The sequence below is a fragment of the Pelophylax lessonae genome (assembly GCF_965119305.1).
Source record: "Pelophylax lessonae genome assembly, chromosome: 6".
In the NCBI taxonomy this organism is placed as follows: domain Eukaryota; kingdom Metazoa; phylum Chordata; class Amphibia; order Anura; family Ranidae; genus Pelophylax; species Pelophylax lessonae.
In genome coordinates, this window is record NC_138773.1 from 300,396,042 (window position 1) to 300,421,925 (window position 25,884).

At 45.8% G+C, this 25,884-nt stretch overlaps 1 protein-coding gene across 1 annotated transcript in view; it reads right to left on the reverse strand.

Annotated features, from left to right (window-relative positions):
* Positions 1-528: 528 nt before the first annotated feature.
* WDR18 (WD repeat domain 18) overlaps positions 529-25,884 on the reverse strand; it is a 39,888-nt gene continuing 14,532 nt past the window's right edge. The window contains exons 3-10 of the mRNA XM_082262239.1: positions 24,407-24,540; positions 21,889-22,030; positions 16,095-16,238; positions 15,960-16,018; positions 10,216-10,340; positions 7,701-7,867; positions 792-860; positions 529-694 (exon numbers count right to left, since the gene is read on the reverse strand). Coding sequence (XP_082118365.1) covers positions 569-694; positions 792-860; positions 7,701-7,867; positions 10,216-10,340; positions 15,960-16,018; positions 16,095-16,238; positions 21,889-22,030; positions 24,407-24,540 — 966 coding nt within the window. The 3' untranslated portion in view covers positions 529-568. The remainder of the gene's footprint in view (positions 695-791; positions 861-7,700; positions 7,868-10,215; positions 10,341-15,959; positions 16,019-16,094; positions 16,239-21,888; positions 22,031-24,406; positions 24,541-25,884) is intronic.

The following is a 25,884-nucleotide window of genomic DNA, read 5'->3' on the forward strand; positions in this document are numbered from 1 at the left end:
ATGGAAAAAGCGGAGTTAGACTTACCGGTAACTCCTTTTCTAGTAGTCTTCCAGGACAGCCGAGGAGCCCTAGGTCTCATGGGCTGTCCTGGAAGACGACTTGAGAAATAGGGTTTCCATCCGTCAGGATTTCACGGACAGGATCAGATGCGGATGGCAGCGGACATGTCTCCGCTGACATCCGCTGCCCCATAGGGATGCATGGGGGATCCGATCAGATCTGCCTAAAAAACTGACAGGCGGATCTGACCGGATCGCTCGTGTGAAAGGGGCCTATCAACTGAGACATTTATATTGTCGCTGCTAAACTCATGAGGATACTTGTGACAAATAAACAAGTTAAAGATCCTGCTATATGAACAAATTTCGTGGACCAGTAACCAAAACAATCTTGGCAAATTGTCTTTGGTCCCATTATCTAATTTGAAACCGATGAACTCGCACCTCTGATCACAGAACCACTTCGTACAGCTAGTCTAAAGCTGCATGACATCTATTTTGATACGAACTAATGGTTTACTCAAAAAAAATAAAAATACACATTTTAGGGTAGGTTTTGCACTAAGCTTCATGGTTTGGCGATAATGCTAGTTGAAAAGTCAAAGAGATCTTTGTTCATCTTTCGCACCATACTCAGTTCCTCGTCCAGTTCTGCTGTTCGCGCCCGAAACTGCTCAACAAGACCTGAAAGATTCTGGAGGTGAGAGGAGAGAAATGATAAAGCCAAAATAGAGACAAGTCACTAATGCACAATAATTGCCAAATTTTATGATCTTACTAAAACACCTCACCTTGCCTTCACTTTCACCGAGGAGTTGGTGAAGATGATCTGCCCTCTGCTGGTAAGTGCCTTCTAATCCCTACAATGAGAAGAAAGGGCACTGAAGGATTTTCTTTATAAAACCCACAATTTAACATAAATGGTATTTTAGGCTTCTAATGAACATGAAAGAGGGAAGCCTTAGGGAGTACAATTTAAGGGGCCAATGTTTTCAGCAGAGAGTTTACTTTTTTTGTGCAACTTTAATAACACAAAGCAGCCCAAAATCTGACACCTTGTATTAAAAAAAAACAAAAAAAACAGTCAAATAATTTTGCCTAAATCTCATCTCAAGTGTGCTTATCCAAGGGTAGATATATTATTCTAGGGTACATGTGAATCCAATGTTTTGTAAGATTCCCTCATTTAACTTTTCAGTTAGAGATTGAAAACAACAGGTCTGCAGGAAGTAATAAAGTTCTTATCCAATAAAGAGAGGTAGAATAGTAAGACAAGCACCAGAGTATGCCCTATACAATTATCAAAGCTTTATTACCCTCTTCAGGTCCACCCCATAGCAGCTTTACTGCTACAGGGTGGCACCTGTGCACCAGATCATATTTACATATATACTAGGTATCAACCAATTATCGGCAACACCGATATCGGGGGCCGATATGCACTTTCCCCGATATATCGGAATCGGCCCTGGAGGTTACCGATATTGCCATATTTTAGGGAAAGTGCTTGTACCGTGGTGATACCTGCAGCTAGAGGCATCACCCCGGTACTGGTGTCCATAGCCGATGGTTGGCTGACTTGTAATGACAACCGATGCGGCTGAGAAGCCGCTCGGCTGTCATTACAAGGAGCGGAAGGGGACGTCCCCCCCCCCTCCCGTCGCCTTCCGCAGCTCGCACGGGTCTACTGTCTCACAGGGAGACCCAAGCATCCTACCTCCACCACCGCAGAAGTGAAGACCAGGTCTCCATGTAAAAAACCCGGAAGTGATGTCATGACATCACTTCCAGGTACTCGGCGCCGAATTAAAAAACTGACAGCATTTAAAACAGCCAAACTTGGCGTTTTGTTTGATTTTCGGTGCCGAGGAGGGGTTTAGGGTCTTTTAGACCCCCCAGATCCCTCCACAATGAGTACCTTCAGAAAAAAAAAAATAATTTTTTACATGTCCGAAAATATCAGCCGATAACGATATCCGATGAACAAAATATCGGTATCTCGGTATTAAAAAAACTATATCAGTCGATCACGAACCAAAACCTCCGCCACCGAGAAGGAGCGAGGATGGAAACCATGCGATTTGCACCAGGCAATATACGCTTTCCAGGTGCGATGACAAATCTTTCTAGAAGTAGCCTTCAACAAGGTAGGGATGACCGCATGCGGAAGACCCCCTATCACTCAAGACCTGGCTTTTAACAGCCACGCCTTTAAAGCCAGAGACCGTAAAGCAGGATGGAAGACCGGCCCTTGAGACAGAAAATAGTCTCAGCGGAAGCCGCCAGGGAGGCTCGACGACCATCTTAACGATGTCCGTGTACCAGGACCGACGCGGCCAGCCTGGGGCCACCAGAATGACCTGTACCTGTTCTGATGCCAACCTGCAGAGGAACCTGGACAACAGTTGAATCGGAGGGAAGGCATACCTCAGCCGATACCGGTGCTAAGGCACCACAAACGCATCCGTGGCATCCGCCAGAGGTTCGCGGGTTCTGGCCACATACCTTCCCACTTTGTTGAGAGGGGACGCGAACAGATCCACGTCAGGAGTCCCCCACTGGGCACACAGGAGGCGAAACACATCCAGATGCAAGGACCATTCTCCCTGGTCCAAGGTCTGGCGACTCAGAAAGTCCGCCTGCCAGTGCTCTACACCCGGAATGCGAACCGCCGAAATCGTAGGAATGTGCGATTCGGCCCAAGACAGGATCCCAGCCACTTCCTTGGCCGCCCGGGCACTCTTGGTGAATGATATAAGCCACAGCCTTGGTGTAGTCCGTCTGTACCCGAACACCCCTGAAGTCAAGATGACCAACGGAACAGACAGAGCTTGATTGCTCAGAGCTCCAAGACGTTTAATCGGCAAGGAGGCCTCCTCCGCCGACCACATCCCCTGGGAACAAAGCCTGCCCAGAACACCTCCCCAGCCTGACAGGTTAGCATCCGTGGTGAGCACCGTCTACAGCAGAGGCTGGAAGGACTGGCCCTGTGTCAGGGTGGCAACCAGAGCCACCACAAAAGATCCGACCGAACTCGGTGGCTCAGAGAAATCCTCCTGTCCAAAGACTGAGGCGTTCTGTCCCACCTGGCCAAGATCTCCGCATGCAGAGTCCTTGTGTGAAATTGAGCAAACGGGAACTTCTGCACCCGCACAAAGCGGTTCAGAGACTTCAAGTTCAGATCGGACGCACTTTGCCCTCTTTTTGGGCACTGTGAACAGGTTGGAATAAAAACCGCAAAACCTAGCCCGTGAAGGCACCGGCACAATGACAACTTGGGCGAGCAGATCTTGCACCACCCCCATGAGATCTGAGACGATCGAGAGTCAGCTGGAGATTTGACGGGAAGAACCTGTCTGCGGGGTGAGATCGAAACTCGATCTTGTGCCCTGAACGAATCAGCTTGTGAACCCACCTGTCCCGAATGCTGGACAACCAGGGTTCCTGAAAGCAACGCAGACGTCCCCCCACCCCTAAGACGGGTGAGGGCGTCCCTTCAGGAAGAGGTGGACTGGGCCGCCGAGCCAGACCGACTGGCCTTTGGCTTACCAGACCACAGCTTCTTGTGACCACCGGAGGGCTTTAATGATTTTCCCTTGTCCTGCGCCCCGAAGGCACAAATAGACCCACGCTGAGCTTTGAAGGAAGGCCCCTCCTAGCGCGGGAGGACTTACCCTTAGTGACCTGGGGCAACAGAGTACTCTTACCCCCCGTAAGCCCCTTAATTGACTCATCCAGAGTGTCCCCAAAAAGACGACTCCCCACATAAGGAACATCAAACCCCGTCTTTTTGGAAGCATGGTCAGCCGACCAGTTTTGTAGCCAAATAATGCGGCGGATCGCGACCCTGACCGCAGACAACCGAGGGACTAACAGAGCCTCGTCCAAGGCCGCGTCACAGGTACATCCTAGTCTGAGTAATCTGATCCACCATGTCAAGGGCAGTCGGAGAGGCCGACTCCGCCACCCAGGTGCTCCAAAGCACCTTGGAACACGGCAGTGAGAGTCCGAGAGGCCATCACCGAGGCAAAAACAAGTTTTATCAGGGAGCCAACCCCCAGTGAAAGTGATGGGAAAGCGCCTCCACGCGCCTATCAGCTGGATCCGTGAACACAGGGGAGTTTTCCACCGGCATTAAGGTGGATATATTCAGCCTAGAGACAGTGTGGTCCCCCTCAGGGGACACCGTCCAACGTTTAGCCCCAGCCTCCAAAAAGGGATAGAGGTGGTGAAAACGCTTAGGCACTACCAGCATATGTTTAATGCAACGCCACTGGTCGTTCACAATTGTGTGAAACTCCTCAGGGCAGGAAAAAACCTGACCTTATTCCTGGGCCCTTCAGAACCCGAAAGCAGCCCGCTTACTTGACTGAGATGCTCATCGTCAAGATTTTGAGTCTCCTAAATGGCGCTAATGAGGGCCACCATCGCAGCATGTTCCCGCGCCACCGAGGAGGAAGATTCCTCCTCCATCCCCTCAGAAGCTGAGGGCAGGGACCCCTCCGGGGGGACGTCGTCCGTGGCAACCAAATTCAGGCTCTAAGTCAGAGGACTGGAAGGGCATAGGCCGTTGGTTTTGGAGGAGCGTTCCGACAGCAGCAGACCCACTGTGGACGCAAAAAAAAAAAAAACGCAAGAGCAACAGATAATGAGGCCATGAAAGAGGCTTCAGGAAAACCCGAAGTCCCCACCAGGCCTGCGGGGTAATTGAAAGCCTGGTAGTCCAGAAATGCCAATATAAAATTTATGGGACGCTGGCCCTTTAAATCGGCGGTTCACTCGGAACCCCACCGCAGCCTGCACTATTTGAAAGAGCCCCTTCAGAGAATGCAAAATCCACAAGAAAAAACAGTTTTGGCGGAAAAATGCCCTTGGCATTAGTAAAAATCCCTCCACAGTGTCAGTAACTGTCACATGCTGCTCAGTGAGAAAATGGAAGAGAAGGAGGAAGTGACCTCACGCCCCTAGAGGCCTTGCCCATGAGTCACAAAAAAAAAAAAAAATGGTGCCTAATGAAACTCAATGTAAAAAGTAACCGGCAAGATGGCCGCTTGCCCTTCACTCCAGGGAGACCCCCTCACAGCTATGGAGCCCCCCCCCACATCCCCCAGGTACCACAAGTAACCCGCACAGCGCCCACAGCAGGGCCAGGGAGGAAGGGAAAAAAAAAAAAAAACCACCAAGCCGGCCAAAAGGGGGATCCCACAGAAATCACCAGCCCTGCCAACCCCTAAGAATGGGCCCACAAACCCGCCCTAAGTGTCCTAGTCCCAGGGACAAGAGGATATCAGTACTCACCAGTCCAGGAAAGCGGGCAACGCTCTGACACGGGAGACCTCCCACCCTAAGTGGGGGTGCCGTCAGCCAAGGAGGGATGCTAGCAACACGCGGGCGTTCCGGAGTAGAGACTACCTTGGCGAAGGCGCAGCCCTGCAGGCTCGTCCCCATTCCGAGGGGCACTGTCGTTGCGAGGCCTGGGTGCCCCAGTAACCTGCGACGCACGTTGGCAGGCTGGGACTCCATAAAGGATCTATATTATCCAGTGCGAGGCCCAGCTCTGCAGTCACTTGTAGTCCTCCAGGAAAAGGCCCTGACTAACTAGGGATAGTGAGAGAAATAAAAATCTATTTCCAGAAGAAAAATACATACCGTAATTTGAGAAAAAAAAAAAAAAAAAAGAAAACCGAGATGCTAGGTCCCGGCCAGGAAGAGCTAGCCTACTCCTGACGCAGGATAAAACTGAGGACCAATGGTAACTGGATGAGGATAATGGCTGGGGTCAGCCCCCTAGAGGTGTGTAAGTATAGAAAAGTTTTTTTATTAACATTTTTAACTGCCTAGCTTACTCCTGCAGAGGGCATCATTACCCAATAGTGAAGGCCAAATGGATGGGTGGCGACTGTCAGAGGACTTAAGAGAAATACTGATTTTAACTTGTAAACAAGTGTCAGAAATAGGCCTGGTCCTTAAGGCTACATTCATACCTGAGCGTAGCGTTTTCGCACGTTTTTTACCGCGATTTTACCATGATTTTAACCGCGATTTACAGGTGTTTTTTGTGCAGGCGTTTTTTGATTGAATAGATACCAATGGAAAACGCCTGTAATCTGCCCAAAAAGAAGCGCATGTACTTTTTTGAGCGTTGGGCGTTTTGCTTACAGCGTCAAAACGCTCAGATGTGAACAGGGGCCATTGAAATGAATAGGATTTCTCTTGTTGGGCGTTTTGAGAGCTGATCCTAGAGCAGAAAAACTCCCAAAAAACGCTCTAAAACGCCTAGATATGAACGGAGCCTAAGTGGTTTAAGTAACAGTGCCATATCTCAAAAAAATGGCCTGGTCAGGAAGGGGAGGTAAATTGTCAGAAAAGGGGGGTAAATCTTTTGGAGGTCAAGTGGTTAAACAACCAAATTCCTAATACAAAATGAAAAAAAATCAAAAAACAACTTTATCCCACAAAGGGAGTCCCTGTCAAGTGTGTTTTAACTACCTTGATTTTTTTTTTTAGTTATGTTTAAATGATAGCACCTGGCAATCTATGGAAGAAATCCCCCAACCTGAGAATTGGATGTTCACAGCTTATATTTTTATCTAGTTTATGATGATTTAGGGATATAATCCTACTAGCTTTACTTTGACCGCAGGTTTACTTTGACCCCCCCCCCCCCCCCCATGTGTCTGCAAGGCAGAGATGTGAGTGGGACAATTTTTGTTTAAGACTGCCATCTGCAGCTGTTGAGTGAAACTATAAGTGTTTAGTAGGCTTCGAATAAACCCTGTGAGTCTGCTGGACCAAACAATGCACATGAATTTACTAAATGCAAAGGGTGTGTGTATTTTAGTGCATGCATAGTAGAAAGCAACTATTTCCCAGGCTTTCATCAATCATGTACAATCACTGGTGATCGACCGATATCGTTTAATGTCAATACCGATATTTTGGTCATCGGTTTCGGACGATATTTTTGGACATGTAAAAAAAAAAAAAAAAAAAGGTACTCCTTGTGGAGGGATCTGGGGGTCTAAAAGACCCCAAACCCCTCCTCGGCACTGAAAAGCATTCAAAAAACGCCAAGTTTGGCTGTTTTGAATCCTGTCAGTTTTTTAATTCGGCGCCAACCTGGAAGTGATGTCATGACATCACTTCCGTTTTCTTTTACATGGAGACCGGCACATGCGCACTTGCGGCAGGGATACTGGCTTTCACGGTGACACATCTTCATGCTACACCGGGTCTTCTCTTTGGCGGCGGTGGAGGAAGGATGCCCAGGTCTCCCGGTGAGACGGGAGACCCGGGTGAGCCGTGGAAGGCGGCGGGAGGGGGGGGGGGCTTCACAGCTGCATCGGTTGTCGAAGTCACCCGACCGTCGGCTATGGACACCGGTACCGGGGTGATGCCTCTAGCTGCAGGCATCACCCCAGGACATGCACTTACCCTAAATATCGGCAATAATCGGTAACCTCAGGGGCCGATTCGGATATATCGGGGAAAGTGCATATCGGCAAGCCATGCCCTTCCCCCATTACACCTGTGACCCCTTCCCTTTTTTCTTAAACCTGTGTTCAGTCCAAGCATGTGTTGCTTCTAAACACTCATCTAACATTCGCTCCACAGGAAAAAGAAGAACGGGAAAACTTTACTAACAATACCTTGGACTTTTATTGGCCGGAACAAAAAGTTGGTTAATACACAATACTCACATGTTGATATTTCCCAAGTCGCAGAATAATTCCATCACTCTCTGGACCATCAGAGCCCTCAGCTCCTTGAAAGTGTTTGCTGAATCGAGGCAGGGGAAAGTTAGGCTTACTGTCTGCTCGAAGCATGTTGCCAGGTGCAGGTATGATGACGGCATTGGTTACTGGACCTGGGGAAATTGAAAACAATTTAGAGGAAATTTTTAAAGCCGTATTAAACCCAAAATCAAACATATTGCAGCTTACCAATTTATTCATTTTCTTCTATTTTCATCTACTGATCTGACATGTATGTTGTCTTTCAACAGAACAAGCTCACTTGCTGATTGTATCAGTTTGCAGGGATGAGACCAAACATTTGCCACTGGCAGGTGCTCACAATGCTTAACTTTTGAATTATCACTTGCTGACCAGACCTTTTTCTGACATTTGTTTACAAGTAAAAATCTGTATTTGTTGCTAGAAAATTACTCGCATTACTATATATCTACACACACACACACACACACACACACACACACACACACACACACACACACACACGTTATGTACACCCCTCACATTTTTGTCAAATATTTTATTATATCTTTTCATGTGACAACACTGAAGAAATGAGACTTTGCTCCAATGTAAAGTAGTGAGTGTACAGCTTGCATAACAGTGTAAATGTGCCCTCAAAATAACAACACACAGCCATTCATGGTTAATAATGGTGGCCACACAAAATATTGACACTTTTGGGCCAATTTTTACATTTTTTACTTAGGGGTGTACTCACTTTTGTTGCCAGCGGTTTAGACATTAATGGCTGTGTGTTGAGTTATTTTGAGGGGACAGCAAATTTACACTGTTATACAAGCTGTACACTCACTACTTTACATTGTAGCAAAGTGTTATTTCTTCAGTGTTGTCACATGAAAAGATATAATAAAAGATTTACAAAAATGTGAGGGGTGTACTCACTTTCATGGAGAGAGATAGATAAGATAGATAGATAGATAGATAGATAGATAGATAGATAGATCTCTATTTTAGCAGAGACCCCCAGAGAATAAAATGCGGTCACTGCAATATTTTATGTCACAATGTATTTACGCAGCGGTCTTTCAAACTACATTTTTTTGGAAAAAAAAAAAAAACATTAGTTACCCCAAAATTTTGTAGAATGTGAAAAATGATAGTAAATAGATACCCAACATGTCATGCTTTAAAATTGCACACGCTCGTTGAATGGCGCCAAAACTACGATACCTAAAAATCACCATATGCAACGCTTTAAAATTTTTTACATTCATTTACAATTCATTTACAGTTACAGAGGTGGTCTTGCGCTAGAAAGATTGCTCTCACTCTAATGATAGCTCACGTGTGGTTTGAACACTGGTTACATATGCGGACGCGACACACGTATGCGCTCACTTCTGCGCGTGAGCATGGAGGGATGGGGTGCTTTAAAATTTTTACATTTTTTTTTTTTTAATTATAAAAAGGTTAAATGTTTTACTTTTTTTTTTTTTTTTTTACAATTTGTTATTTTTTTTACAGGACAGGGAAGCCAGCCTGTGTCTGTGTCTCTCCTTCCAGCAGCTGAAAGCCGGCGGAAGGGAGAGAAATCAGTTTTCCGCTGCTGCAGAGCCACACAGGGCATCCTGTAATTGCCCCTCTGTCCGACCGCACTGATTCCCTCTGCTGTTCGGGCCCCCCTGTGTGCCCAGGCCCACTTCAGGAGGACTGGTGGTCCCCCCCTATCAGCAGCCCTGATGCCTGCACCTACATTTATAGCTGCCTCCCACAGCGCACCCGTGCTCACGTGCAAACGCATACATAAGTCTCATGCAAACAGTGATCGCACCACTCATGAAGTATCACTGAACATCAGAGCGGTTAAACTGGGTATTGTCGTTTGGTGCCCTGTCATGGGCATACAGAATTCTAAAGTATGACATGTTCAGTGTCTATTTATTCACTGTAACATCTTTATTATGTTGTGGTTCATTGCACAAAAATTAATTAAAGTGCATCTATTTCTAAAAATCTGTGTTTAACAAAAAGGCTGCACAAATATCATTTAACACATAAAAATTGCCACAACCACCACTTTATTCTCCAGGGCCTCTGCTTTCAAAAAATATATAATGTTTTGGGGGGGGGTCTAAGTAATTTTCTAGCAAGAAAATGCTGGTTTTTACATGTATGACAGAAATGTCAGAACTAGCCTGGGGGGTAAAGCAGTTAAATCTGCCAGTACATTTAAATACTTCCCTCCCCCTAGACTGACATTACTGCTGTTCCCTCTGTGCTCTTTTATCTAGAGTGGAGGCTCTCTAATTCAGGTGGTGTGTTACAGGCCAGATCAGCAAGTGAAAAGATGGGAGAAGCCTAAAAAAGAAAACTAATGTAGGAACCACATCTATTAATGGGCAAGTTGCAACATATTACATTTTTGGTTTTGGGTTTATTACTCCTTTAAAGCATTGGGCGATGTTGGACTATATTGCAAAACACAAACGGAGAATACCTCTGTGGTTGACTGTACGCAGACACTGCTTGCTTTGTATGTCCCAAACACAGACTGTTTCATCATGAGATCCTGATACCAGCATACTCCCATCCAGTGAAACAGAAAGACACGTTACCTGGTCCCTGTGAACAGAGATTCAGAAGGGTGCTTTATTTTCAATTAAGAAACATATTTACCCCAACCTAAAAACGAAACAGCAAGGGGTCCTCGTAAATGATCAGCTATAGTATATGCCCATAGACTATACACCTAATCAGGTGTTGTCACTGTAAACAAAAGCACATACAAAAAAAAAAAAAAAAAAACCCCAGGTAATAGATCACCTGGGGAGCAAAGGGGTTACTTTTGTGACAAGGGTTTACTGAAAAAATAGAAAAATTTAAAATCAAGACAAAATATTTATTACTAAAATCATGTGATTTGCAGTGTCACAGGACCACTCGGATCCACAGCAAGCACCACAAGTAAAGTGCATACAAAACCAACAAAACAACACACAAGTCAACACATACACTGGTCGTCCGGATGCCAAAATGGCAGTACACAAATAGGATGTCATGTGATAATTATAGCCTGTTAATTGCAAAAATTAAAAGTTACTTACCGTTAACGTCTTTTCCAGTAGTCTTTCAAGACAGGCACTTCTGAGAGAACCTGGCTCCTCCTCTCTTAGAAAACACCGCCCCAATCAACAGAATTTAAGCCTCCCTCCAGCTGGCTGCCTCAGTTCTTCAAGAGTACCTCCGGCCACTGGGGAGACACATTGGCGCTTTTCCACTGCATGGTACGGGTTAGAACGGTTCGGTACGGTTTGGTACAGCGGCGCTTTTCCACTGCATGGAATGGATCGGTTTGGCGCTTTTCCACTGCATGGTACAGGTTAGAATGGTTCGGTACAGTTTGATACAGCGGCCTTTTTCCACTACATGGTACGGCTCGGTTAAACAGTACCACCTCGGCTGGGGTTCCAAGCGGGCCGTACCTATACCAGATCCCACAATCCTTTGCATGCAGCATTGATTGTTTGTCACTACTAGCCACTGATTGGTCAGAGAATCGTAATCCCACCCACTTACTACTTTAGTGGAAAAGCAATCAGAGCCGAGTAGAGCCTATACAGTGCTGAACGGTGCCGACTCATACCACGCAGTGGAAAAGCAAACTGAGCCGAGCAGGGCCAGGCAGTGCCGAGTGGAGCCGAGCCGGTACTCGCAATGGAAAAGTGCCAAAAGATATATCATACTAACCTCCATCCTCTGATTGTCTTACATTCAGACCTTCTTCGCTGTCCTGAAAGACTACTGGAAAAGACGTTACCAGTAAGTAACTTTAATTTTCCCTTGTCTTTCAGGACAGGCACTTCTGAGAGGATAAGTACTTACTTTCAGGGTGGGACCACCGCTTCCAGGACCTTTCGCCCAAAGGCCTGGTCCTTAGCGGATAGTAGGTCCAGTCTGTAGTGTTTGGAAAAAGTTGTATAACTGGACCAGGTTGCTGGACGACAGATCTGCCCCAGGGTAGCCCCAGCTCTTTCCACCCGAGAGGCCGTCATCGCTCTAGTAGAATGCGCCTTAATAACCATAGGAACCTCCTTCCCGGAAACCCTATGAGCCTCACTAATGGCTAGTCTAAGCCATCTGGCTACTGAGCGTCTGGATGCTTTAAACACTCTTATTTGTACCAGTAAACCAAACAAAAAAGGTATTTGACTTTCTGAACTCCCTCGTGATGGCTAAGTATTGCAGAAAACATCTTCGGACATCCAACTTGTGGAAATTTACTGTTCCTTCACAGGGTTTGAACAAAAAGGGTAGGTAACACCATTTCCTGGTCCCTATGGAATTGAGACCACCTTGGGAAGAAAAGCCGGATCGGTTTCAAAAATAATGCGATCTGCAAATATCTGTAAAAAAGGTGCTTTAACAGAAAGGGCCTCGAGCTCACTAACCCATCTAGCGGTAGCGATTGCCACTAAAAAAAAAATTAAAAAAAAAAAAAAGTCTTGAGGGTTAAGGTTTTCACCGAACAAGACGCTTAATGGCTCAAATGGTTCTTTAATGGAGAGCCTGCAAAACTACAGACAAATCCCACATTGGAAAGGGCAGATTTCTTTGTCTACTTAAAGCTATAAAGAAATGGATCACCCAGGGATCCTTGGCCAGATAATGGCCGAAACTTGGCCTTTCGGGGGGGGTGATGACGGTTAAACCCTTGTTTGCCCCCTCTTGCAGAAACTCCAGTACTGACACTGGGCTACTTGCATCTAAAGAGCTTGCTGTGCACCAACCCTTAAAAAAACTTCCAAGCTATCAGGTAGAGGCTCTGCATCTCTTTCTGCTTTTTAGCAGAGTCAACACCAGTTGGTCCAAGAAACCCTTGCTCCTTAGCAGTTCTTCTTCAGAAGCCAGGCTGCAAGGCTCCAAAGTTGCGCCCGCGGACAGAGTACTGGGCCCCGATAGAGAAGGTCATCCCAAACTGGTAAAAACCAGGGGGGTTCCACCGCCAGATGTTTTAGGATCGAGAACCAGAGGTCTCTTTGGCCAGTGTGGTGCTACGAGGATTAGTGTAGTACTTTCCTCCTGAAATTTTCTCAGGACCGCTGGTATAAGCACCGGCGAAGGGAACGCATAGCATCTGGGGAAAACCCAAGATTGAGCAAGGGCGTCTACACCTAGAGCTCCGTCTCATCTGCTCAGGGAAAAGAATTGAGGGGACTGTTTTTCCGAAAGGCAAAAGAGATCGATGCTTGGTATCCCCCCATCTTTGGGTAATCCAATTGAACACCTCCTGGTCTAGAATCCAGTCGCCCTCCCTTACGGCTTTCCTGAGAAAGTCGGCCAACTGGTTCAGCTCTCCCTTGAGATGAACCCCAGAAAGAGAACCTGGGCTTCGGCCCATTGAAGGATGAAGGGGGGGGGGGGGGAGGAAAATTGAAATTGCCAATGTTGTATGCCCTCCTTTGTTCTTACGGCTAACCTTACTTGGCCTCCCTCTGCAATGGGAATGTGCAGGTAGGTGTCCTTGAGGTCTATCGAGGCCATGAAACACTCTGGGGGGGGGGGGGGGGGGGGGAGGATAGCCTTTATCGAATAGATTGAGTCCATCCTGAACCTCCTGTACCTGATCGAGCGTTTCAGGGGCTTTAGGTTTAGGATCAACCTGTAACTGCCCGAGGGTTTTAATACTACAAAAAACGTGGGAGTAAAACCCCCTGCCTAACTCCCTTGGTGAAACGTTTCCAGATGACCCTCTGTTCCTCCAGCTCTCACTGCCGCGAACCGGAAGTCGCGGTTGCCGACGGAAGTGCCCGTCCCTACCGGAAGAAGTGACATCATCCGGCCCGGCTGCTCCAAACCGGCTGTACAGTGGGGCGCAGCGCACAACCATCGGATGCTCTCCCCGAGCGTGGAGAGCAGACCTCCCAGCCTGGAAGCTCCCGTGAGCGGGGCTGGGGTGATAGCAATCATTCTGCGGCCGACAGGTAGGTGGGTCCCTCTCTGTCTGTCTTTTCAATGAATTGGCTCTTTACAACGTGACTGGCTGTGTCCAAATCACTGCCGGTCACAGAATGTCAACAGAAACCACGGTAACTAGTTGTTACCGTGTTCTCCTCCTCACACACTGATCCTGTGTGAGGAGGATAACACGGTAACAGCTAGTTACCGATTACAGTCCACAATAAAAACACACTGATTGCATTCCCCCAATAAGGAGGACCTGTCACTAGCCCATCAGAGTAACCAAGTACCTGTCACCAGCCCATCGGGTACTCTGATCACAGGTCTACAAACTATGTGATACATTTAGAGACTTTTTTTTTATTGTTTTTACTAGAAATGGCTGCGATTAGCGATTTTTAGCGGGCCTGCAACATTGCGGCGGACAAATCTGCTCGACAAACGGTACCAATGAGCGGGGGGTGGTGGATCTGCTCGACGAACGGTACCAATGAGCGGGGGGTGGGGGGTGGCGGATCTGCCCAACGAGCGGTACCAATAAGTGGGGGGGGGGGTCTGTGCTCAACGAGCGGTACCAATGAGCACGGGGGGGGGGGGGGGGAAATCCGCTGGGAGGGGGGGGGGGTACTACTGGGCCCTTTTAGAACAAATAGAAAAACACACAGGGCATTTGCCAAGCTTCATTAAAGCTTCAAAAAAGCATCCCTGAAGCATAAAAAGGCATGCTGAAACAGTAGGTGCTTTAATGTGTGTTGAAGTCAAAGGAAGTGTAAATGAGCCCCTAAAGCTTTACCCTAAAAAATAAAATAAAACCAGATCCTGTTCCCTTAAAGCATGTTATACAGCGCAGTGCTTGGGATGTGTCATTTTGCCCCTGGTATCACCTAAAAAAACCTGACTGATCCTGCCAGTTTATACCCTCCCCTCTGTAAACTGACCACAGTGTATCATGGCTGCTGAGCCCTGACACCATGGTTAGTGTAGGTGCCTCGGTCATCCGCAGCACTGTTCTGTCCTCCCCTCCCCTTTCCTGCCTGTCTGCTCGTGTCAGTGCCTGTCCCCTCCCCTCCTGCTCACATTTTTATTATAAAATCATCCCATCCCCTCTTTAATTTAATAAGTGCTCGTGTCTGTTCTAGAAAAAAATCTGTACCTAGATCAGAGTGGATCCAGGATATCACATGACCACTCAGCTCTCTATTCTCTTCCCCTCCTCCCCGACGTCAGCGGCAGCGCTCGGCCCCGCCCACTAGAGCTGTCAGCCGGGCAGAGGAGTCAGCTGAGCGCAGGGAGCCACTCTATTTACAGATCGGCATATTTTTTCTATAACACAGATACAGCGGCACTTGTTATATTGCCGAGAGGATGGGATGATTTTATATCAGTGGCTTAACAACTTTAAGGTGATTTTTTTTTTGTAAGCTTAAAAACATGATAAAAATTTCACTTAACCCACTTGCAGACCGCCCGCCGTTTTAGTACTACGTCGGTCCCGCATTCACTAGGCAGCTGGGATGCCGATGCACAGGGCCTGGCGGTGATCCTGCTATATAGGATCACAGGTCTCTATGGTCATTTCACAAGCCCCCCCCCCCCCCCAGTTTGAAATCACTCCCCTAGGCTCACACTTCCACCCTGCCAGTGTCGATATTACAGTGCATATTTTAAGCACTGACTACTGTAGTAATCTCACTGGTCCCCCCCCAAAAGTGTCAAAAAGGTCAGTTGGGGGTCCGATCTGCCCGCCACAATGTCGCAGTCCTGCTGAAAATCGCATATCGCTGCCATTACTAGTAAAAAATAAATAAAAATGATGTGATAACTTTTGCGCAAACCAATCAAAATACACTTTTTGTTTACCAAAAGTATTTAGCAGAATACAAATTTTCCTAGGATGGCAGTGCCGAAATGCAAAAAAATGGCCTGGTCATTAAGGGGCAAATCCTTCAGGTCCAGAACTGGTTAAAGCATCATGTAGTCTTACTCCAAGAAAAAGAATCTTTTTTTTAGAAAACCTCCAGGTAAAAAAAAAAATAAAAAATACATGAACTTATTTCCATTTTTTGTTGGATTATCCAGTCATTGATAGATAATTTCCAACATAGAGAAGTCTGGAAACTGTTATTGCTGCTGTAAGGATATAGTAGGCAATCTTTCATCTGCAGTTTTAATATGACTACAAACACAAAAGAAAGATAGCGTATGAAGACAGAATAAGTAGGGATAGAAACAGGGCCAACAAACGATTCAGAGATGGATTTGTTTTAGCAGAAAACTTCCTACCTGTGTCCTCTAAACACCTTTTCTTGCTCAGCATTGAAGGTCTTCTCCCGCTGCACTGGCTGCAGAAATAAAATATTTCACTACCTGGAAACCCTACTTTAGGTTGACTCTTTGAATTCTAGAAAGGGCACTTACCCATGCACAAAGATCCACCTGGAATATCGAGCCATCACTACCACCACAAAATAAGTGATATTCAGCTGGGTCAAACGTTACTGACATGATTCTGACATCAAAAAGCACAGACACCAAAAGTTCACCAGAGGCAATGTCCCAAAGCTGAAACAAACAACATAGGTTTCTTAGAGCAGATGCATTAGTTAGGTAAGGACAGTGAAACATTTTAGTTTCTTAACCCCAAGGCACCATACACACCTGTGCAACGGGCTTACAGTGTTTGTTACACCATATACCCGATACATGCCTGCTTTACCATGTACTTGTATGAAAGTCTGAGTTATTACCTGATAACACCCTTCCCCGGAATCCTCCAGGACAGTCATATGATGAGAGATAGGCTCCTCCTCCTACAGGAGGCTCCTCCTCCTACAGGAAACAAGCACAGTTAAGTTTAAAATGGCCGCCCCTAGGCTGCCCCCGAGTTGTATAAAGATGAACTGGACTGCTTAGGCTTAAGCCTAAAATAACACATCAATAATCAAAGCAATCAGTAGGGCGGGGGGTTCACCGTCCTGGAGGATTCCTGGAAAGGGAGTTATCAGGTAATAACTCAGACTTCCCCAAGTCATCCTCCAGGACGGTCACATGAGACCCCAATGATGCGTACCTAGGGTGGGACTACAGCTTGTAGAACTTTGCGTCTAAAGGATAGATCTTGGGCGGAGACCAGATCGACCCTATAGTGCTTTGCGAAAGTCAAATCACTGGACCAGGAGGCTGCTTGACAGATTTGGACAATGGAAGCCCCAGCCTTCTCTGCGCAAGAGTTAGATATAGACCGGGTGGAATGTGCCTTGATATCCAACGGAATTTCCTGGCCTTAAGCTACTCTACGTAGGCTGTACTAGTAGCGGACTTGATCCATCTGCCTATGGAGGTCCTTGAGGTTGCTTTACCTTTCTGAGCGCCTCCAAACAGTACAAAAAGGCTGGAAGTTTTCTTAAACTACTTAGTAGCTTCTAAATAGTGCAGAACGCACCTTCTAACGTCCAATGTGGTGAAAAGGTACTCCCCCTGGGAAGGCGGGTTTTGACAAAAGGATGGAAGGGCCACATCCTGTTAGCGATGAAATGCTTAAGCCTTTGAAACCTTTGAAAGAAAGGAGGTCAAAAGGCAATCAAAAAGGGTTCCTTTATGGAAAGTGTCTGCAACTCACTCACACGTCTGGCTGAAGTGATGGCGACAAGGAGTGCTAGTTTTAAAGTAAGATGTTTCAGAGAAGAGTCTACTAGAGTCTGAAACGGGGCCCTGGTGGGGGCCTGAAGTACTAATGAGAGATCTCAGGGGGCCACACTAAAGTGTTTACTGGGACGAGATCTTTCGATAGATCTGAAAAACCATTTAACCAGTGGATCGTCTCTAACTGGCATATCCAAAAAACAAAAACTGACAAGGCGGCCGCCTGTACCCTGAGCGTACTCACGGCTAGACCCCCTTCAGCTCCGTCCAGTAAAAAGTCAAAAATGGTGCCAATGTTTCCCAAATTCTTATCTTTGGGCTGCATTTTGGCCCTGTATACATTGCATACCTTGTTGTAGATTTTACTGGTTACCGGCTTCCTGCTTTGGAGCAAGGTATCCGTAACTCTGGTAGAGAGGCCTTTGTTTAGTCGCAGGCACCATTCAGGATCCAAGCTGCTAAAATCAATGTTCGAATATGTGGATGATGGGCTTCGGCTTGAATTAGGAGGTCACTCTGGATTGGGAGGATCCAGGGGTCCTCCTTCGCCATCTTCTTCATGGGTGTGAACCATGCTCGCTTCGGCCAGTACGGAGCCATCAAACTCACCCTTAACTCTCTCCAACGTGATTTTCCTGATGGTTCTGAGAGTGAGTTGGGTAGGGGGGAAAAGCGTAAGCGAGGTTGAACTTCCATGGAAACCTGGCGTCACTGGGGATTGCTACCTTTGACTCCGGGGCTGGGAAAAAGAACATTTGGATTTCCCCTTCTTATTGAAGACCCATTTCCTTTGGGAGTTTGGCTTCTCACTTCTGGATTGGGCCTCTCCTCTCGGACGCCGAAAAAATTTCTTTGGTTTTTTCCCTTTCTTTTAGATGGGAAACCTTTAGACTTGTCTGCCGATCTCGCTAAAACCTTGTCCAGCTCCTGGCCGAACAGAAGATTTCCGTCAAAAGGTATATTGCATAGCTTGTTCCTTGAAGCATATTCACCATCCCGAGTCTTGAGCCAGAGGGCTCTTCTGGCCGAACTGATCAGGCCTGTGGTTTCAATAAGTAGGAAGTCCTCCGTACCTGGGACTTTTTCTAAGTGTCCCCTGAGTTGCTCCAGCCAGAAGGCCACGTCCCTGACTACACAAGTGTTAGCCATGTTAGGTTGAGATGCGGTCACGTCGATCTTTTTCTCCATGGGTTAAGTAGGCCCATGTCTTTGAAGGACAAATCCGACTTTTTAGAGTTTTGCAAATGATGCGTCGAGCTTGGGGCATTTGGGTGACACTCTTTCAGACTCTTCTTTTTAATGCCTTGGGGTAAAAAAAAAAAAAAAAAAAAAAAAGCTTATTTTCTGGGCACTCCCATTCTTTGTTGATTATCCTCGTCAAGGATTGATGGACCAGAAAGGTTCTGGTCTTGGGTTCTTGTAGTCCCCTATACAAAAACGGTCAAGCACTGAGTTGGGGACCTCGACCTCCTGCAGGTCCTCGGTGATGTAAATGGCCTTTAGGAGTTCCTCCGTTTCCTCTGCTGGAAACAAATGTTTGGTTATCTTAGAAGGCATCGCTCTATCTGGGTCGGCAATACTTCTTTTTAGTTTTAACCACCAGTTCTGTAACCTCTAAGGACTTGGCCTGGAGAAAGAAGAATACAGGAGGGGCGCATAGTCAGCATAAGGGAAGTGTACCGCCAGCAAACCCCCCCCCCCCCCCCCCCCCCAGAGGAAAAATTATTTTTTAAAATTTTTTAACCCCCCCGCCCCTTGCACGTATTCAAGACAGCGCTGCCCCTCCCCTTCAATCAGCTGTTTCACATCCTAATTTGCCACTCGCTATGCAGCAGTGCCCTTGTCCAAGATGGCTGCCGCGCTACTTCCAGTGGCAGCACCATCTTGAATACGTCACTTCCGCCGCGCACTGGCGTAGCCGGCTGGCATGAAGCACGCTGAGACTCTCCCCGGAGCCCAGCGTGCAAAGCCATCAGAAGAGGGGCAGCAGACAGCCCTGGGCGGACCTCCGGCTGGCTGAAAAAAAAAAACCCATGGCAACCGCAGACTCAAACCCCCTTGGGCAGAGGTAAGCGAAAATACCTTTTAGGGAGAATACATCTTCCAAAAGCTCCACCTTCCATATCCCCTGATACAGTACAGGCATTATAGAGCAAGGTCCAGGAAGTGGGGTCCTGTGCAGGTAGCCCCCCCTAAAGAAATCCTCCTCACTCACCCCCAAGAGGCACCTGGGGCATGGTGATCTCACCAGCCGAATACAGGTGGAGGGAGGAGGTGTCCAGGGACGCCTGCCGCGGACAGGGAAGAAAATAAACGGGATGAATGTACATCATGCTCGTGTAAGGAGGACAGGAAACACAAGAAAACTGAGGGGCAGCCTAGGGGCAGCCATTTTAAACTTAACTGTGCTTGTGATTCCTGTAGGAGGAGGAACCGTTCTCTCATCATGTAACCGTCCTGGAGGATACACACCTGTGCAACAGGCTTAAAGTGTTTGTTACCCCAGTATTTCATATTCCTGATACATGCCTGCTGTACAACGTACTTGTATGAAAAAGTATCCTGTTCTATTTGCATTGCTTCCTTTGTGTGAAATCTCTGGTGTTCCTGCCAGACTCTCTGCTGTCCTCTTAAAAACTGACCACACTAAGCATGAAAGCACACCATGGTCAGTTCTTTAGCTGTGCTGGGAACTCAGCCTACTCTCCTCCAATCATCAGATTGCCCTGACACCCCTCCCCTGCACACCCTATCACTGGGAAGCTCAGTGCACTGGGGGTTCCAAGTAATTTTCTAGCAATAAAATGCAGATTTATACATGTGAGAAATGTCAGAATTGGTCTGGGTATGAACTGGTTAAATGATAATTCCAACTATGATTCTTTAGATTTAGGGGTGACATTAAAAGGATTTCTAAAAGGAAAGATTTTTTTTTTTTTTTTAACCACTTAAGGACCGGAGGATCTGGGGGATCAATGACCAGGCCCCATTTTGCGATTCGGCACTGCATTACTTTAACGGACAATTGTACGGTCGTGCGACGCTGTACCCAAACGAAATTGACGTCCTTTTTTTCCCACAAACAGAGCTTTCTTTTGGTGGTATTTGATCACCTGTGCGATTTTTAATTTTTTGCTCTATAAACAAAAAAAAAAAAAAGCGACATTGAAAAAAATTACAATATTTTTCACATTTTTTTATATGAAATTCTCAAAAAAAAAAAAAAAAAATCAAAATTTTTTTTAACATTTCAGGCCAATTTGTTTTCTGCTAAATATTTTTGGTAAAAAAAAAACAAAAAAGAAAAAAATCGCAATAAGCGTATTTTGATTGGTTTGCGCAAACGTTGTTGCGTTTTACCAACTACAGGAAAGATTTCTAATTTTTTTTTTTTACTAGTAATGGCGGCAATCTGCGATTTTGTTTGCGGGACTGCGACATTGCGGCGGATAGATCGGACCCCTAACTGACATTTTTGGGAGTACCAGTGACATTAATACAGTAATCAGTGCTAAAAATATGCACTGTACCTGTGAAAATGACACTGGCAGGGAAGGGGGTTATCAGTGGGTTCAATGTATCCCTAGGGGCGTGAGCCTTAAGCTGAATACACACAATCCAACTTTTGTGGTTAGATTTCCTTCAGATTTACCTTTTCTATGTAGTGCAAGGGCCTGCCTGATTGCATACAAATTCAAAGTGTTTTGGTTTGACCCTATATTATATGGTTTTGGCAAGTCTAAAGGAAAAAAGTCTTCAGAAAATCTTATAGTGTGTGTGGCCCTTAATTGTCAGGGGGCGTGGCTTGTGAAGTAATCACAGAGACATGCAATCCTATATAGCAGGATCACATAGCCTCTGTGATCACTTCAGGGAGAATGACAGACGGCTGTGTTTACATCAGCTGTCGGTCTTTCTCCCTCAGCTGCGTGAGATTGCGAGTGGCCGGCGGCCATCGGAGACGCCGGGCACACGCACTGGCCCCCCAGCTGAAGAGCGGGGGTGCGCCGCCGGAAGTAATATTTATATTTATATATTTTTAAAATATTGCCGTGACTGCTTATAAATTATTAGCTGGAATTTGGCTTACATTTGTTAGTGTATTTAAAATTTGCTAGTATGAGGGCGCCCCTGTGCTCATCATTAATCAAAAAGTGGGGGTACTTTAATACAGGAGGTGTTTTTACTGGTAGAAATGGAGAAAAAGCCTAAAAACGCAGCAATCACATCTAATGATTGGCAAGCGGCAATATATTGCATTTTTTTTGGTTTTGGGTTTAATACCACTTTAAAAAGGCATCAAACTGTTTTCCTGAGACTTGTAAAAACTGTGTGTTATCCCCTGCCATACACAAGATTCTACCACAGACTTTTCTACAATGCAGTGAAAGCAATACAGCTTGGTGAAGATGGTTGAGGAAGCAATCAGCTCATGGAACAGGTGAGTCTCTGTGTTCTTTCCTCAATCAGCAACTTTGTAAGATCCAGACCATTGTGTAACACCACAAAAACATGTAAGTTAATATCCAAAGTAAGTCAGAAGTATATATGACTATAGAACTACAATTACCTTAACAGTCTGGTCCAAAGAGGAAGTTACTGCCCGAGCTTGAGGGCCTCCAGAACCACACTGTACACCTGTGATAGGCAGAGTGTGTTGGGTCCACATATGTCTGGGCTCGGGCCCTCGAGATCCTTCAGCCTGCAATACACTGAATAAGAGACATGAAGATAAAACCAGGAACTATAGACAACCTTGTTTGATACAATCATTGTTATAGTTTTGTTTGGCAGCTGCATAACCACAGAATTTCAGGCTACAGATTTAGAAAAAAAAAAAAAAAAAAGTGTACGTCTAGCCATTTAACTACTTTAGCCCTGGAAGGATTTGCCCCCTTTCTGACCAGGCCCTATTTTGCGATTCGGCACTGCCTTATTTTAACGGACAATTGCGCGGTCGTGCGACCCTGTTTCCAACTAAATTTACGTATCCCCCCCCCCCCACAAATAGAGCTTTCTTTTGGTGGCATTTGATCACCTGTGCAATTTTAAATTTTTGTGCTATAAAAAAAAAAAAAAAAAATTATAGAGTGTGTGTATATATATATATATATATATATATATATATATATATATATATATATATATATATATATATATATATATATATATATATATATATATATATATATATATATATATATATATATATATATATATATATATATATACATATACATACACACACACACACACACACACACACTATATATATATATATACATATATATATATACATATACACACACACATACATATACACGTATGTATGTATGTATGTATATATATATACATACACACACACACACACACACACACATATATATATATATATACATATACACACACACACACACACACACACACACACACACACACATACTATATTATATTATATACACATACATACATACATACATACATATCTATCACATTCATGACACCCCCCCCCCCCCCCAAAAAAAGCGACAATTTTGAATATATATATATATATATATTTATTTTTTTTTTTTTCATTCATGACATTCCCCCCCAAAAAAATAAATACACATTTAAAAATCAAAATGTTTTAACATTTTAGGCCAATTTGTTCTGCTACATATTTTGGCAAAAAAAAAAAAATCGCAATAAGCATATTTTGATTGGTTTGCGCAAAAGTTATCGCGTTTACTAACTACGGGAAAGATATATGTAATTTTTATTGTTTTTTTTTTTTTAGTAGTAATGGAGGTAATCTGCGATTGTTTTGCGAGACTGTGACATTGCGGCGGACAGATCGGACACCTGACATTTTTGGGGGGGGACCAGTGACATTACTACAGTAATCAGTGCTAAAAATATGCACTGTTACTGTAATAATGACACTGGCAGGGAAGGGGTTAACACTGTTGGTGATCAAGGGGTTAAATGTGTGCCTCATGCTTACTGGACGTGTGGGGGGGCAGACACAGATCGCGGGTTCAGCTATGCTGAATCCTGTGATCTGTCCCTGCCTGTCACAGAGGAGATCTGCCTGCTTTGTTTACACAAGCAGGCGGATTTTCTCAGTCTTTCCCCGATGATTGGGGAAGAGACGGGGATGGCCGCCTCTCCTCCTCTGGCCCGACTCCCGCTGTGTCTAAACACAGCGGGAGTGCACCTCCGGCGGCATGCGAGCGCCGCTGAGACAGCAGGGAATCCAGCGACGTAGGTCTACGTCGCTAGACCCAGGGCTGCCACCTTGCTGCAGTAGCAGCAACGCAACGTGAGCAGTCCTAAAGTGGTTGAACATCCACATGATCACCAAGTGACCTAAAGATCCTTAGCGGTCACCTAGGGTTCTTTGTAGTTCATCTAAGGATTTTGATGGAAATAATTGTGTACATGGATTTTGTAAAATGCTTTTCCATTGGCAAAGTGGTTACGGGATTGTGGATAACTGTAACCCCATAGGCTTAGAATTATTTTTGCAACCCATTTCCACCCAACTATCCTGCAGGAATCGTAGCCTTATACATATATCTTCACTACCGATCTATTTTGACATTCCTCACACTAAAGCCCCGTACACACATCCCGAATGTCGGCCGAACGATCGGCCGTCTTTTGTCCAGTGCTGTCCTGTCGGCTGAAAAGTGCTAAAGACTGCACACGAATTTTGTCGGCCAACAACAGCCGACTGCAGAAGTGATGTCATGTGATGGTTAACTTTCCGTGTGTTTTTTCTTTTCTGAGCATGCCCAGTCTTGCTAATCTGCTGTTTGTCGGCCGAATTCTGTACTGACTGGCGAACAATCGGCCGTTCTGGTGTCGGCATACAAAAATTTTAATGCCTGCACACCAGATTCTGTTCGGCCGAAAAGTCACTGTCGGTTGTCGGAAGCATCATACTAACAAGCCGACAATCGGCCGATCGTTCGGCGGCCGAATATTTACGGCCGACAATCGCTACGTGTGTACGGGGCTTAAGTCAAAGGCAAATTAGATATGGCTATATGTTAGGCAGACATTTCAAAGCGCTCGTATGAATAAAACCCAAAATCCCTTACGTGAAAAGGTTCCACACCAGGACCAGGCTATCCTTTGCACCAGACACAAAATGGCTGCTGTCATCTGTAAACGTGAGACAGGTCAGATCCTGGTAGTGACTATTGAGAATGGCAAGGAGATTTCCTGTACAAACCTAAATACCACAATGGAAGCGTAAAGAGATAAAAAAAAAAACAAAAAAAAAGTCAAAGTTTAATTCAAAAGTGACAAAGTACACAAAAATAAAAAAAATTATTAAAAAACAAATATTCATAAAATGCAAGTGTCAATCTTCACATTTCACCCAAAAGCACTTACATGTTTCCTAATAGAATCATTTTTTTAAACTGTGAATTACTTTAAAGCAGGCATGTCCAACCTGCGGCCCGGGGGCCGCATGCGGCCCGGAACCACAGGCAATGCGGCCCACTGCCCCCTGACAATTTTATTTATTTTTTGCTGGGGAGGAAGGAAGTCGAGTCGGGGGCACAGCCACAGGGGTTTCCAACTAACTGTAGGCAGAGGCTGCCTCGGAGGGGATCATCCACTAGTTGTGTTAAATTAGTGCTGGGGGGGGGGTGGCGCGCGCGACAGCGCGGGAAGGGCGCAGCAGCGTTTTATTACTTATATACCTTAACTATAGTATACATTTTTTATGCGGCCCGAGAAAATTTCTCTGCACTCAATGTGGCCCAGAGAAGCCAAAAGGTTGGACACCCATGCTTTAAAGGATACCTGCAATTAATCAAGTTTACCATTTCTGACATCTCTGGAAATGCTCGGTTCATGGGTGTCTATGACTTAAACTTGTTGTATGGGCTCTAGGTTTTTTACCTTCAGGCATGGGAAGAAAAAAAAAAAAAACTGTGTGCGCAGCTGCCCTCCCTAATATATCCCTGAGCCCCATCTCAATCTAGCGATGTGCAAAAGAGCAGTGACTCTCCCAAGTCTCTTCCTCATTGACTGAGACAGCAGAGGGAGCAACTGGCTCCCACTACTGTCAATCACAGCCAGTGAGCCAATGAGAAGAGAGCAGGGGTGGGGCCGAGCCACACTCATCCGAATCACCCATACAGATGCATGGGGCTCTGACACCTCTCCGCACACAGAGCGGAGAGGGAGCTGTCCCCTGCCTGCTCAGCGGGGATCTGTGTATCGATCCCCCGCTGAGCAGCACGGATCAGCCTACGGAGGCAGACTGTGGAGCCCAATACTGCTAACTTTGCACCCAAGTCTGTGGGAGTTCAATAGGCAAAGTAGGTGAATGGATCTCCAATTTTCAGTGCTCCCAACGATCAACTGTGCCCCTCCACTGCACCTCTGTGATGCCCCTGTAGCAATGCTCACTCACCAGAAATGGCCTTAGACTGCGCTTTTACCAGATCACATCAATGCCTGTGTCTCCAGGAATAATCCCTGTCCCGCTCCTCACATAGCCAGGATCTTCCACTTGACCACAGATATTGCCCAGCAAACCGTAGTGATTATCGCGATAACA